The sequence below is a fragment of the Carassius auratus genome, linkage group LG30F, assembly GCF_003368295.1.
Source record: "Carassius auratus strain Wakin linkage group LG30F, ASM336829v1, whole genome shotgun sequence".
Lineage (NCBI taxonomy): Eukaryota > Metazoa > Chordata > Actinopteri > Cypriniformes > Cyprinidae > Carassius > Carassius auratus.
In genome coordinates this window covers 1,270,890-1,286,928 of record NC_039294.1, presented here as the reverse complement: position 1 = coordinate 1,286,928, position 16,039 = coordinate 1,270,890, and the positions used below count along the sequence as shown (strand labels likewise).

Below are 16,039 nucleotides of genomic sequence, written 5' to 3'. Positions count from 1 at the left end.
GGATACAAACACACTCGCACAAAAACACACTCCATGTACTGCCGCTATCACAGGGAGAGCCACAGACATGACAGGAAGATTGAGCAAGATGATAGATTATCTCTCACTGATTCACCGCCGAACACAAATTTAGTGCCCAAATAAATTCACGTTTCTGACAGGTAAGCGTTGTGCTGCGTTTGTGTGTGTGTTTGGAGGTGATGGGTTCATATGGATAACACTTTTTGAAGGTTTGTTTGGATTGTGATAGATGCTACAGGTGGCTCTGAGCACAGGTCTGTGTGGGAATATTTATGACATTTTTGCAGTATTAGAAAGAATGTTATTCATTTTATATTTAAGAATTATTAGAAAAGTCAATTTCTATTGAAACTGTACAGCTTGCAGTTTCTGTAAGATTATTTTTAGTAGTTACATTTGATTAGTGACCAAATATCTTATATTTTATATATTATTCATTTATATAATTTTTTGTATAGTATAATTTTTTTTGTTATCTTTAAATAATGATATAAAATTTATTTTATACATTTTATATTATATTGATATTTATTTTATTTTATAAATATTTTATAACATGTAAAATGTTTTATGTCTGATGTGATCTTTTTAGAAAATTTATATTTATTATGTCTTATATTTGATTAGTTTAGTGACTTAATATTTTATGCATGATTAGTCATTGTGACGGTTGGGTTTTGGGAAAAACACAAGGAGAGGGTAGGATCCAATTGCAGGTATGGTTTATTGCACAAAAAGGTTAAATACAAAATAAACTGTCTTGAGAGACAAACAAAACAAATCAAAAAGGGAACCGGATGAAACGGATAGGAAACTCGGAGGAACGAGAAGGTAAGGGAAGTCTCGGGAGACGAGAACATAAGCACATAGGGTAAGGACTCCATACAGATGACAGAGAAAGACAGCTATACATAGGGAGACTAATGACAAAGGATTGTCAGCACCTGTGCGATTTAATTGGAGTGCAATTACTGTGAAGACAGAACCAGACTAGAGGAATTAAAGTGCCTATGGTGAAGTGCCTAAGGAGAAGTGAGCTCACTAGGGAACACCCAGGAAAACAGAGACTGACAGCGTGACAGTCATGTGACAGTATATAATTTTTTTTATTTGATTAGTGACTAAATTATATTATATTACATTACTTTTAGGTCTGTATATAGTGATAAGTGTTATATATGATTAGTGTAGTGATGTGAACAATGTTATATTTGATATAGTATTAGTTTAGGACCTGAATATGACTTTAACAGTTTTTATTTTATTTTATTGGTATATACTGATATGTTATATTTAGTGTTGTCTAAAGACCCGGTACTTCGGTACCAAGTCGGTACTTAAAAAAATTTAAATGTGACGGTACCAGGTTTCTTTAAGTATCGGTATTACCGAGGTCCCATTCAAACCCGGTTCAGCGCTATGATTTCCGCGAAGCAGAAAACGAGGACGGAATCTCAAAATCCAGTCATGAAAATGAAACTTACATTTTAATATGGACAGTCATGGAATTTGTCAAAGTTAGCATAAATTAATCAAATCTCCATATGGACCAGTATCTGTAAATGTTAAGCCGCAAAAGTTGTTTGAAATATGAATCCATGTTCTGCGCGTCTCTGTGTGAATTAATTAATGGCAGAGACGTGCAGGTTTGTTTACTGCATAGACTGAAGCGCATGACGCTTGCATTAATTTCAGCATCTGAGCTTCAGAGTTCTCTCTCCATCAAGCGATCTGAACTTTTCAGTTCATCTCAATGGACACACAGCGCACCTGTATTTGATGCTCTGTAAACTCTTTGTGAAGGCGCACGACTCACCGTCGCTTTACTGATAAAGCTGTTTCTCACACATGCAAAGAGAGAGAGAGAGAGCGAGAGTCTTACCACGCTGAATCAACACGCTATATGTAAACTATTCTTTGTTGTCTTCTCCTGTCAAAATAATGGAGTTCATTTAGAATTATTCATATTCATTTTTGAACAAGCAGAAGACATATCGGTTTCTCCGGTAGTGGGCGGAGCTAATGCGCAAATGGCAATTTCATTGGCTGGCGCTGAATAGTACCGTCCCTGTTTTGATTTCAGCAAATCAGGCCCCGTCCACACGGAGACGCGTTTCTGTGAATACGCACACATTTTTTATCGGATAGGCATTTCGTCCACACGGATCCGGCGTTTTCATCAGGTGAAACCGCTATTTTTTGAAACCGGGTCCCAGAGTGGATACATTTGAAAACGCCGTCTTTGCGTTTTCTTCTGGACGGCTAATCCGTATATTTTCTGAAACGATTACGTCATCAGCCCACGTCTGCCCCCTAGTCAGACAGCTCTTTATATTGGATAAGTTTAATGACTTTAAATAGCACTTGACATTATATCTGATGAGTTGAGGGACTGTGGTCAGTTCGTTGCTGAAGTCCAGACATTATAATTATGAATGAAATAGGAGTGCTGGTATACAGGTGTTTGTGTGTGTGTGTGTGTGGCTTCAGCTCTGTTTGGGATATTAATGCTGTTTAAGATTTGTTGCTGTAGCAATGTAGAGCACTAAAACTGTTGAATGCATTACACACTCACACACACACACACACACACACAGACACACACCTCCTCTGAGACGTGATTTATTTGCCTATTACCTCCATCAGTAATGTGAAGGAAAACAGACTTGCACAATGTGTGTGTGTGTGTGTGTGTGTGTGTGTGTGTGTGTGTGTGTGTATGTGTGTGAATGAGCAGAGCAGTAAAAAGCTTGACAGGCTGAAGACGTTTTCCTTATGCGTGTGTGTGTGTTTTATGTCCAAATGACTGGAGAAATCACAGCGCAGACAATTGAAGGTTCAGGGTGAAATAGATAAAAAATATATGTGTGTTGATCTCAATATTTTTTACAATGTGTTGAGGAGTGAAACCGCTCAGGGGAATCATCAATTCAACTACAGGCACATCAGCTATAAGAAGTAAAGTCTAGTTAATGCTTACATTATCACTATGTGTCACTACATTTTTTTTTTGTCATATTATGAAATATTATTTATATGCATATCTATTATATTTTTTCCTGTAAAATTGTATTCTTTATGGAAAATATAAAATGATTATTTGTTATAATATGAAATCAAATACAACATACGTCATAAATGATCGATGTATGTGTCGCCAGTCAGTAGTGAACAGATATGAAGTCTATTCTTCATCATCAAATCCTCACAAAGCAGCAGAGAGAAAGAGGATTGGTATTCACACACATCTCTGCATTTACAATTCACAGGTTCACACATGAGGTGTGAGAAGCATGTGCTGAAGACGAGATGAGTTTGGCCTTCTGTCCATTAGACCTCAAGTGTTAGACACCCACTCACTCACACACATACAGAGAGAGACAAACCAACAGGGAGAAATAGATATTTACACCCCCACATGAACATTATGAGATAATAAAGTGAACGAATAGAACAGATGTTTGCTTTGACCTGCAAATATTTGAGATATGGGCGTCATTCACATGTCCTGTGAGCTGTACTCTTCACCTGTGTGAAGAAACCAATCACACACACTGTCAACCGCACACAAAACATCACAATGAGATGAAATCCAGTGCCATAAGAAGTTCTGCACTACTTATTATTATGCGGAGTGCAAAAGTCTGAGAGAACATCTGATTTTTCCCCCCATTTAAACCTGGAAAATGACCACATGAAATATTCTGTGCTATTTCTAGGTAACTAATGAAGTGTAAGTAAATGAGCCACCTCTTTGTCTGCATTCTCCACAGTCTTGAGGAAGACTTTTGAGCAGGAACCCTTGGGGAAGGAGGTGTCACTCAAACAGGAAGTGCTGCTGCAGTGCCGCCCACCTGAGGGCATACCGCCTGCTGAGGTACTCTCTCTCTCACGCACACATACACACACACGCTCGCGTGTGTCAATACCGCACTGATCAGCTTTGCCTATAGGGATAAATGTCAAGCTCTATCCTATGTCGCCAGCTGTCAAACTTTTTTTTTATAATTAAATGCACTAATTACCATGTTAAACTGACTGCTTATATTCATAAGTAGGGTACAACAGGGCTGAAAGCATACTTTAAGAAAAATGTGCATCTCTCTTCTACTAGAAAAAATATATATGTTTTTATTTAACATTGATGGAGCAACAGATTTTGTATGAAAATAAATAATAAAAGTGGTTTGATTTGTTTAAAAATGAGTGCTGGGCAGCAATTAATCGCGATTAATCACACCCAAAATAAAATATTTTGTGTACATAATATATGTGTGTGTACTTTGTATATTTATTATGTATATATAAATACTAGTGGTGGGCATAGATTAACTTTTTTAATCTAGATTAATCTCACTGGGATCTTGAAATTAATCTATATTAAACTAGATTAATCTAGATTAAAATGGCTCATTCTAATTCTGTCCTGAATTTTTTGGGACGTCTGCTCACCCTACCTGAAAGAGCTACTGCATTACTTCATTAGCTTGCGTCTGACCTGCAGCGATATCATTCAGACTTGGAGGAGTGTCATCCAGCGAGTCATCTGATTCTGATCGTGTTATTTTAGTACTCAGAGTCTGAAGCCAGGAGAGCATATTAAGTGTTGTTCACTGTATCTGAATTATTACTGAACCGAGTGTGTGCGTTTCACACACCCTCTCCCGCCAGGTTGAGTTGTTGCTGACAGCAATAAAAGCGACGCATGCGCTTTTCACTTGTAAACCTCAAGGATGCATGGATAATGTAGTCTCTGCTGTGGGTGCGACGAATTAGGAAGCTTGCATTGTGAAGGGTGCACTGAAAAGCAGCAGCGCAGACAAAAGATTAAAACCTCTATTGAAACAGATGTCCAAATGAGCGTATCGGTACGCTAAAAGCACTTTCTGTGCGCACGGAGAGGTGCCGGTACGCTCAAGAGCTATATTTGGAAGTGGCGGTACTGAGTACCGGTGCGTACCGGCCCACTTAAAGCACTGTGTGTGTATATATATATATATATATATATATATATATATATATATATATATATATATATATATATATATATACCAATCCGATTCCAAAAAAGTTGGGACACTGTACAAATTGTGAATAAAAACTGAATGATATGATGTGGAAGTTTCAAATTTTTAATATTTTATTCAGAATGAAACATAGATGACATATCAAATGTTTAAAAGGGAAAAATAAGTTGATTTTAAATTTCACAGCATCAACACATCTCAAAAAAGTTGGGACAAGGCCATGTTTACCACTGTGTGGCATCCCCTCTTCTTTTTATAACAGTCTGCAAACATCTGGGGACTGAGGAGACAAGTTGATCAAGTTTAGGAATAGGAATATTGTCCCATTCTTGTCTAATACAGGCTTCTAGTTGCTCAACTGTCTTAGGTCTTCTTTGTCTCATCTTCCTCTTTATGATGCGCCAAATGTTTTCTCTGGGTGAAAGATCTGGACTGTAGTCTGGCTATTTCAGTACCCGGATCCTTCTTCTACACAGCCATGATGTTGTAATTGATGCAGGATGTGGTCTGGCATTGTCATGTTGGAAAATACAAGGTCTTCCCTGAAAGAGACGACATCTGGATGGGAGCATATGATGTTCTAGAACTTAGATATACCTTTCAGCATTGATGGTGCCTTTCCAGATGTGAAAGCTGCCCATTCCACACACACTTATGCATCCCATACCATCAGAGATACAGGCTTCTGAACTGAGCGCTGATAACAACTTGTGTTTTGCTTGTCCTCTTTAGTCCGGATGACATGGCGTCCCAGTTTTCCAAAAAGAACTTCAAATATTTGATTCGTCTGGCCACAGAACAGTTTTCCACTGTGCTACAGTCCATTTTAAATGAGCCTTGGCCCAGAGAAAACACCTGCACTTTTGAATCATGTTTAGATATGGCTTCTTTTTTGACCTATAGAGTTTTAGCTGGCAACGGCGAATGGATTGTGTTCACAGACAATGTTTTCTGGAAGTATTCCTGAGTCCATGTTGTAATTTCCATTACAGCAGCATTCCTGTATGTGATTGTGTGCCGTCTAAGGGCCCGAAGATCACGGGCGCCCAGTATGGTTTTCCAGCCTTGACCTTTACGCACCGAGATTGGTCCAGATTCTCTGAATATTTGGATGATATTATGCACTGTAGATGATGATAACTTCAAACTCTTTTTCTCTGAGAAACTCCTTTCTGATATTGTGATCCTCTGCCCATCTTGACTTCTGAGAGACACTGCCACTCTGAGAGGATCTTTTCATACCCAATCATGTTGCCAATTGACCTAATAAGTTGCAAATTGTTCCTCCAACTGTTCTTTATATGTACATATAACTTTTCCGGCCTCTTATTGCTGCCTGTCCCAACTTTTTTGGAATGTGTAGCTCTCGTGAAATCAAAAATGAGCCAATATCTGGCATGACATTTCAAAATGTCTCACTTTCAACATTTGATATGCTATCTATATTCTATTGTGAATAAAATATTTTTCTATTTATAAATATTATAAATATTTTAATTAAGTTTATGAGATTTGTAAATTATTCCATCCCTTTTTTACTCACAATTTTTACAGTGTCCCAACTTTTTTGGAATCGTGTTTTTGTGTGTGTGTCTATATATATATAGACATATATCTCCACCTTCAATACCACGACTTAGGTGCCCTTGAGCAAGGCATCGAACCCCCAACTGCTCCCCGGGCGCCGCAGCATAAATGGCTGCCCACTGCTCCGGATGTGTGCTCACAGTGTGTGTGTGTGTGTTCACTGCTCTGTGTGTGTGCACTTCGGTGGGTTTAAATGCAGAGCACAAATTCTGAGTATGGGTCACCATACATGGCTGAATGTCACGTCACTTTCTTATATATATATATATATATATATATATATACACATTTGTAATTAATTTATGGAATGTTTTTAAGTGAAAAGGATGAGTTGAAAAAGATAGTACAGGAAAATCTAAATATTTAAAATTATTAAATAAAATTATTAAATGATTAATTTTGTACTTATTAATTTTTGTTATTTTAATAATTAAAACCAGAACAGAAAAGGACGAATTGAACGAGATAATGCAGGAAAATCAGTATCCAGTGCCAGATGAAGTGTTAAAAAAGAGTTTTTATTTTTTCATTGGTATCAGTGTTACTTCAGAGTTCTGATGACTGGTCTGTTTCTGCACAATGTGGATGGTGTGTGTGCTGCTGAATGCTGTAGTTGTGTGTAGTGTATACACATGTGGAGTTTGTCTGTCATCATACAGTAAGTGTGTCCAGAGCCGTCAGAGTCGTTTCTGCTCCTGGCTTTGCCCCAAAGGTCGAGGGTTCCCAGAAGACCCTTAAAAGACAGCTGTGGCTCCCAGAGGACACTTCACACACACACACACACACACACACACACACACACTCATCCAGGGCTGAGTAAGATGAGATGTGAAGAAGAGCCATGTGAATTCCACCGAGTGCTGCAGTATCTCTCTGTTCTGCTCGCTGACTCCGTCTAGACTGAAAAACCTCCGTTCCGTCCCTGTGTGTTCCCGGAGGGCACTGGGAACACCATGACCCGGTCAGGGAATACATTTTCGTGTAAATATGATTTGCTTTTTCTGAACAATGCGAGCGAGTGACCTCTGTGTTCACCAGGCATATTTTCTGAACACCCACAGCGTGAGGCACGGCCATTAGGGAGTCAGAACAGTCTGAAATAACAGTGCAGAAAGACGAGACCCAGCCAATCACAGAGCCCTCGTTAAAATCACACTGTTTCCATGGCGATGGCATAGAATATACATACAGGTTAAGCTGGACACACCGGCGTGCCATAGTTAGAGACCAAAGACCACTACTTTATACAGCCACAATTATATTCTTGCCCTCTGACACACACACAGACACACACAGACGTGTGCAGCGTGATACAGTGGCAGGAGTTTATATACTGAGGGAGCTGTATTTGTAGGACGAATGGTGTGCTATTCATAACATCCGTAAAATCTGCAGAAACCATCAGGACGTGGTGGGAAACACAGATGCAGATACGCTTGAAGAACTCTAGAGACACACACACACACACACACACACAATATGGAGAAACTGTATTTCATACTAATGTTGTTGAAGCTGCTCTGTAACTGTGGTTTTCTAAGTTCCCAGATACTCATAATTTAAAGTAGTTTAAGTAATTTAAACAGTCAAGCTGCACTTTTCATAAATATATGGTTCATGCTCAGGAACACTGCCATTTTCTGTCCCTGTAATTACCCCCCAAAAAATGATAGACACTTAGTCACTAAGTGAAAAAAAAAATTCAAAGATTTTTTAAATGAAAGCCAAGGCTGCATTTATTTGGTCAAAATACAGTAAAATCAGTATTATTGTGAAATATTATTACTCTTTAAGTTAACTGTTTTTTATTTGAGTATATTGTAAAATGTAAGTTATTTCTGTGATGCGCAGCTGTATTTTCAGCATCATTATTCCAGTCTTCAGTCTCACACGATCCTTCAGAAATCTCTCTAATATGCTGATGTGTTTTTTGTCAGGATTCTTTGATTAAAAAAAAAGAAGCAGCAAAGCATTTTAAAGCAGCATTTATTTTTAATAGAAAGAAGCAACATTTATTAGAAATATAAATATTTAACATTACATGTGTCTTTACTATCGGTTTTGATCAATTTAATATGTCCTTACTAAATAAAAGTTTTAATTTCCATAAAGAATTAATCTTACTGACCCCAAACTTTTGAACGATAGTGTGTATTATATGATTATTTAGAATTAAGAATTTAGAATTTAATTGTTTCACTGTCTTTTTTTTTTTTAATCTAAAATGTTTTATGCATTTTCGGTAACACTTTAGTATAGGGTCCGATTCACACTAATAACTAGTTGCTTATTAGCATGTCTATTATTAACATATTGGCTATTTATTAGTGCTTATAAAGTACATATAATGCATGACATCCATAATCCTACCCAATACCCTAAATTTAACAACTACCTGATAAACTATTAATAAGCAGCAAATAAGGAGTTAATTGAGGCAAAAGTCATAGTTAATGATTAGTTAATAGTGAGAATTGGACCCTAAAATAAAGTGTGACCGCATTTTCTTAGTTGAAGAGACCAGATGTTACAAGTGAGGTAGTGCTAAACGAAAGACTAAAGAGCTTGAGGAGGATGGTGATCAAAATGAGGAGTTTACTAGAAAACGAAGGAGGTTACAGACTATATACAGCACAAAAATTAACTTCAATATACATAGATGCACATTCAGTTACAAATGCATTCACAATACTATCTCTGGTTTAACATGCACATACAATCACGGACGAAGAAGAACTAAACAGACAGGGTATTTAAGCACACAGAAGGTAATGAGGGAACTGGAGACAGGTGGGGAATAATCAGTTAACCAAAACAAGGAGGAAGGTGACCAAATAAGGGAACAGAAAGTTCATAAACATAACACCAGAACTAGTTGTTACCTCTTTTTATTTATTTTTTACTCCATTGAATATTTTTTAGGGTAAGTCTATATTTGAAAGTCAATTTCAGTTTTCTTATTAAAGTCTGGGCTGCGAAATAAACTATTGAACATTTTTACTGTTATTGCCTAGGACAAAAAGATACAGTTCATTAAACATAAGCTTTATTTATGGCACGCATGTTGTCACACTATATGTACATTTTTTTTCTTTATTTTCTTTTTTGCAATGGGAAACCTGCAATTAATAAATTTAAATAAAGATGAAAAATTTAAACATTAATCCAAATTTAGAAAATGTAAATACTGATACTGTATGTACCGTAATTTCATTACTAATGTAAGTTTAATAAGTCAGTATATCATGCAATTATTTCAGTCCATTTGATTAATTCACTATCATCACAAATAGAATAGAATAGAATAGAATAGAATAGAATAGAACTTTAGCATACAGAAACATTGGACCATTGTTCTGGCCAACATAAACTGCATGAAATTACAATATAAAACACTTTGGATGACCTTAGTTTGGAGGGCAAAATTATTAATTATAATTTATATTATTTATAATCCATATACATTGTTTAGATAAAACAACAAAATTGCTTAATCTTGGTGTTTTAAAGTAGCACACAAAAGCACTGCTATAGAGAAAACTCACATTTGTGTAATTGGACAGTTGACTTGTGACGATTTCTCCATGTGACAACTAGCCCCACTCTCCCCTTTCCAAAGGAATACTGTGTTAGGGTTAAAATAATAGTGTTTTAGGGTCAGGTTTTGGGTTAGTAATTGCTTTTCCAGTGTTGATGGTGGTTAGGACTTTGGGCGTGTGGTGGGAGAATATAATTGAGCTGCGTGCTTTACACTGCTACTTGTTGGGAAAAATAGCTTGTTAGTAGAAAAGTGGCACTATTTGGAAACGGCTAAGCTGCTGTCACGCTACTGACAAATGTAGTTAAGTTAGAAACACTGCTTGTTTTAGCTTCTTCTCAGGGCTGCTCCAAACACACGTTCAACAGAAAGCTGCAAAACAGCTTCCAGCAGCGTGTGTGATGCTCCTGAGACGCACAGTTACAGCAATTAATATCTTCTTCATTAGCTCCGAGCAAAAGCACTTTACTGTGTTTTATACTAAGGAAGATGGAGATTGTTTACAGTAACAGACTTTTATGGTGTGCCATTAATTAAATGTGTTGATGTTCTGTATGTTGGTAATGTGTCAGCGCGTGTGTAAATTTCAGAAATGCATCTGGAGATGGAGAGAGTTATTGTGTCCGAGGTGAGTTAATGCAGTACACATGCTGACACACACATTTTGACATGTATGCACACGCCAGGTCAAAGCCATAAATTCATATCTGTAAGTATGTGTCCATTTAATAATAGCATTTGAATATGGCTTATATTCAAAAGCCATATTCAAATGCTATTATTAAATGGACACATACTTACAGATATGAATATCTTTATCTCTATTGCTGCTATGTAAATTCCCTGTACAACCTGTTTGCGTATTCTCCTCTTGTACATTCCTGCTCATCTTAATATTTATTAAGTCTACAGTATACTGTCCTGCACATTTTATTTTATATGCTTTTTATTTTTTTCATTTTGTTTCTTACTTTTTCTATGTCTTATTATTTTGTATAATTTTCTTGTGTTTGTATTATTTAGTAATTGCACTGTCCATGAAGCGGACCTGACTTACATTTCACTGCTGGTCATATGCTCTCCATATAACTATATCTTGAATCTTTATATAGAATTTATAATTAACATAAATAATTATTTGTGATTTTCCCCCATCCAAACTTAGATTGACACATATCTTTTTATGTATTGTGCAGAAAAATGTGCCTGTTTAATAACAGATTTCCATAAAAAAAAAAGTGCCCAGGTTTAACTTGCTGAATACTAGTATACTAGCATGTAAAAAAAAATAACTTGTTTAAATAAAATAATAATAAATAAATAAATAAATAAAAATGCACTTGCAACAAAACAATCTCTGAAAACATATATTGATATTTATATTGTTTTAAGGATTTTGTTATCAGTTCAAACTTAAATCGCACTGCTATCATCTAAACAATAAGCCAATAGTTAAGACAGCTTTAGGCATCAAATAACACACATTTGATCATTTTATATAACATCTACTGGAACATTCCTTCGATTGCTTTGATTGTCGCCGTCGGTGTATGAATGTGTGTGTGAATGGGTGAATGTGAGGCAACTTGTAAAGCGCTTTGGATGGCCATGGGGTCTGTTAAAAGCGCTTTATAAATGCATTCCATTTACCATTTACCATTTGATAGCACTTAAAATCTATTTTGATAGGGGTGAAATGTTTCTTGGCAAGAACAGCATTCTTTGCTGAAACAAGTGCTTCAAAAAAGCATTAAAGACACTTTATTTTAAATGGAAAGTTGGCGAGGTGAAGCTGAGTGTGTGTGAGGTGTGTTTAAGCTTTCAAGCGAGCGCAGAAGTCAGGAGGAAGTGTTTCAGTGTGTGTGTGTGTGTGTGTGAGCGCTGTAGTACTTTAACATGTGGTGTTCGCGGGGAAGTGTGTGTTCATTATGCAGGACTCAAGGGACGAATTGCACACGTTAAACACACCTGATCTCCATGATGACCCGTAACCGCAAATCTGGCCCTGCTGTCTGCAGCTGTCATTTATCTCAACACACTTTTTATTCTCCTGGCCTGCTGGTTTTTCACTCTTTTTTTTTTCTTTTTATCCCCCTATCCATTCATAAACACAACCAGACCATAAGATCAGGCTACTTGAGGACATTTCTTTCTTAATATTAAAAGATATAAAATAAAATAGTGCTGTCAATTAATGAATCAAAACAAATTAATTAATTACACAGTATACTTATAATATCTCGATTACTATATAACTGCTTAGAAAAGTGTTATTTGAAATGCTTATTGCTAATAATACATACATGAGAGCCTGTCAGAGAGAGAGCATGAATTATTAATTCAAATGTCTAATTTTGTAATTTGTAACTTTTTATCATTTTTATAATTAATTTCAATATATTAATGTGTTGAAATAAGACTTAAAAATAATATATATATATATATATATATATATATATATATATATATATATATATATATATATATATATATTAATAATTCTATTACATATTAAATACAAAATATGTAAATACTTCCTTATTAAATATCTATATATTAAATTATTTTTATCACACTTTTTATGATTTTTTTGCCAGGTGCTATTAACATTTCTTATGAACTTGTACACTCTTTCTCTGATTCTCACAATTCAGCGCTATTGTACTTTTAAGAGTGTAAACTGCCTCTTTAAATCTAAAATGAATCATAGGGTGTGATACAGTCTTACAAATCCATTTTATTGTAACAGATTCATGAGAAGGTATTCTTTTGTGGAGTTTTGAGTTCTGAAAGTTACAGTATGTTCATACACGGTGAATTCTTTCATTTCAAGAGATCAAGGGAAAATAATTTGAGGCCTTTAAGGGATTCCTTCTGCAAAACAATAAATAGATGCTAGTGGCCTTTTTCTTCATGTTCATTATTGTTTTAACAGATGCTTTCTTAAAGTGACTGCCTGCAGACAATTAATATAACAAATAATATTGATGATATCAAAGGTTACACACAGGGCTGCATGTGTGTGTGTGTGTGTGTGTGTGTGTCTCTGTGGAGTTTGTGATCTCTGGAGGTTCTCGGTGCATCTGTGTTGTGATTAATGACCGTCTCTCTCCTCACACAGCTCAATACAGCTCTCATCTCATTTCTCCTCTGTTCTCCTCTCATCTGGCTCTCCTCTCCTCTCTTATTGCTCAAAAGTTGCTCTTTCATAATTATACACCATCTTTGTTTCAAATATTCCATGTAGACTTTCTAAAGAGAAATAATTATAGCTACAAATAAGACCTCTTCCACTACTGAATGGATAAAAAAAGGGGATGGAGATGAAAACTTATTTGTGATTTGATGTCATCAAATGAAACAGAAACTTCAAATGAAGCAGCCTTTAATGTTCTCAGTGTCATATACAGATAGATAGATAGATAGATAGATAGATAGATAGATAGAAACAAACACCAGTAATTATTAGATGATTTCATGCACTTATCATACGAGACAAGTGTCCAGTGTGTGTGTGTGTATGTGAAAGATATATATATATATATATATATATATATATATATATATATATATATATAGCTTTGGCCCTCAGTGACATGCTCCGATGGCCCAGTTCTGTCTGTTCACCAGTCCCCAACCCTCTCTCAATCTGTGTGTGTGTGTGTGTGTGTGTGTGTGTGTGTGTGTGCATAAGAAAGATAAATTTCCCATCCGCCCAACTGCGCAGAGGAATTTTTCCTCTCTTGTGTCTTTATTGAAGTCGGCAGCAGAACTTTGAAGGCTGCACAAAAGAAACAGACAGAACGACTTTATCTGCTGAAATATTCACACAGCCATTTGCTCTTCGGATACACACGCTCAGATCTCACACGCACCTCCGACCTGAGCAGGAACAGGAAGCTGATCAGACATCAGAGTGTCAGGATCAGAATATAAGCAGCTTTATGACAAAAAGAGATTTGAGGACTGTGTTCTCAATGGAAGACTAGCATACTGCACAGTTATACATTGAAAAAAATCTCTACTGTTTTTAAAATGTAACTGTAAATGTTATAATCTGTCACGTGCTACATTGTTGTCACATGACATTGCATTTAATGCTATTTAATAAACCTTTTCTATATAAGTTTGATACATTTTTGCTGAATTAGTTACTACTACATACCTTCTGTCGTCTGATTGACAGTTTATACTTTTTTAGGGAATAAAAGGCCTTTTCGTGTAGTTGTACAAATGTCCAGCTTAAAGTAAACAGAAAAATAACTTTTAGATTGCTAGTTGTAATATTTCGGGATGAAAACTAATTAGACTGAAGCAACTTAGGTTTACTTGATGATCCATACATCATTTTTATAAAAATCATGCTAAAATGTTTGTATCAGATATGATCAGACTTTTGAGGAACGTTTGTTTGTTCATCTCTCAATCATCACTGTGTTGCTTTGCATTATAACTACAGAACTTTGATCATAAAACTAAGTATGTAAATATCATATAACTAAGACATTATTGGGAGATATAGAATGAAAACTAATATTTATATGCATTTTATGTAAGTTTTTGGTCATATAAATATCAGCATATGAACCAAATTACATAATTTTGCTCAGTTTGAGCCTCTGAATAAAACTGAGGCTGGCAAAGTAGCTTTACAAGGCTATTTTCATGTCAGAAATAAAAACTTTAAATCAAATAATGAGTATAATATAGGAAAATATTGGTTCATCCTTCACACTAGAAACAGTAGGTCAAGTCAAGCACATTGCATTGTGGGATACAGATACAGTGTGTGTGTGTGTGTTGCTTGTCCACTGTTAGTTTCACTGACTTAATTAACAACAGCAAATGTGCCAATTATGTTAATGAGACTGCTAATGCCAAGCAGTCAATAAGACATACTTACAGTGTATGTGTGTGTGTGTGTTTCTGCTACATGGGATAGTAAAAGCTGAAATTTTTGGCATTGTGGGTAATGGTTTGCGGTCCCCAGAAGGGGAAATAAATGCTTGAAAATAGTCGATGATGTTTATCTGAAAGTGTAACAATGCAAAAACATTTTCTGTAAGGGGTGAGTTTAGGGTTAGGGGATAGAAAATAACGTTTGGTTAAAATGTAAAGTTGAACTTGTAGCTGGTTGAGCTGTTTTCAACACTGATGATAGTGAGAACAGTATATTAGACTGATTTCTGAAGATCATGTGAGGCTGAAGACTGGAGGAATGATGCTGAAAATCCAACTGCGCATCACAGGAATAAATTACATTCCAAATAATATTATATTAGAAAACCGTTATTTTAAATTGTAATAATATTTCATTACATTTCTATATAGTTGACTGTGTTGCAAAATATAGCTTGAAGTGTTTGACCAACATTCATATATAATTAAACCAATAAATAATCAATTTAATCATTAATCATATGTACTAATTTATTTGTTAATATTCCATTATTCCATAATATTAATATTCCAGGCTAATGTGGAAAACTGCTATAACTATATTTCTGCATGTCATTTTTAGCATGATTCGTTTCCCAGTGATGTCTGAATGAATGTTTTGTTGCTCTAAGAAGTTCATGAAAAGAGTTCATCCAGCTGAGTGAATCCCAGGGCGGATCTCTCTGTCTGTTCTCTGTGAAAATAGAAAAATCTCTTCACAGCATTCCTCAAATATCTGTGTCACACACACACACACACCTCGGCCCGCAGACGACACTTCTGGAGGAGGCTGTCAGCCGCAGCGTCTGATCACAAAAAGATGAAAGAGACATAAACTGATGCTACTTTTACTATCTTTCTTTCTGTAGATACTAAAGAAATCAGCTCAATGTGGACTGCATGGCGTGATTGTTAGAAACACATTATT

The 16,039-nt window shown here is 35.8% G+C and overlaps 1 protein-coding gene across 1 annotated transcript in view; it reads left to right on the top strand.

Annotated features, from left to right (window-relative positions):
• The window catches only part of unc5ca (unc-5 netrin receptor Ca), a 139,140-nt gene that overhangs the window by 72,027 nt on the left and 51,074 nt on the right, over positions 1-16,039 (top strand). The window contains exon 4 of the mRNA XM_026240521.1: positions 3,795-3,898. Within this exon, the coding sequence (XP_026096306.1) occupies positions 3,795-3,898 (104 nt within the window). The remainder of the gene's footprint in view (positions 1-3,794; positions 3,899-16,039) is intronic.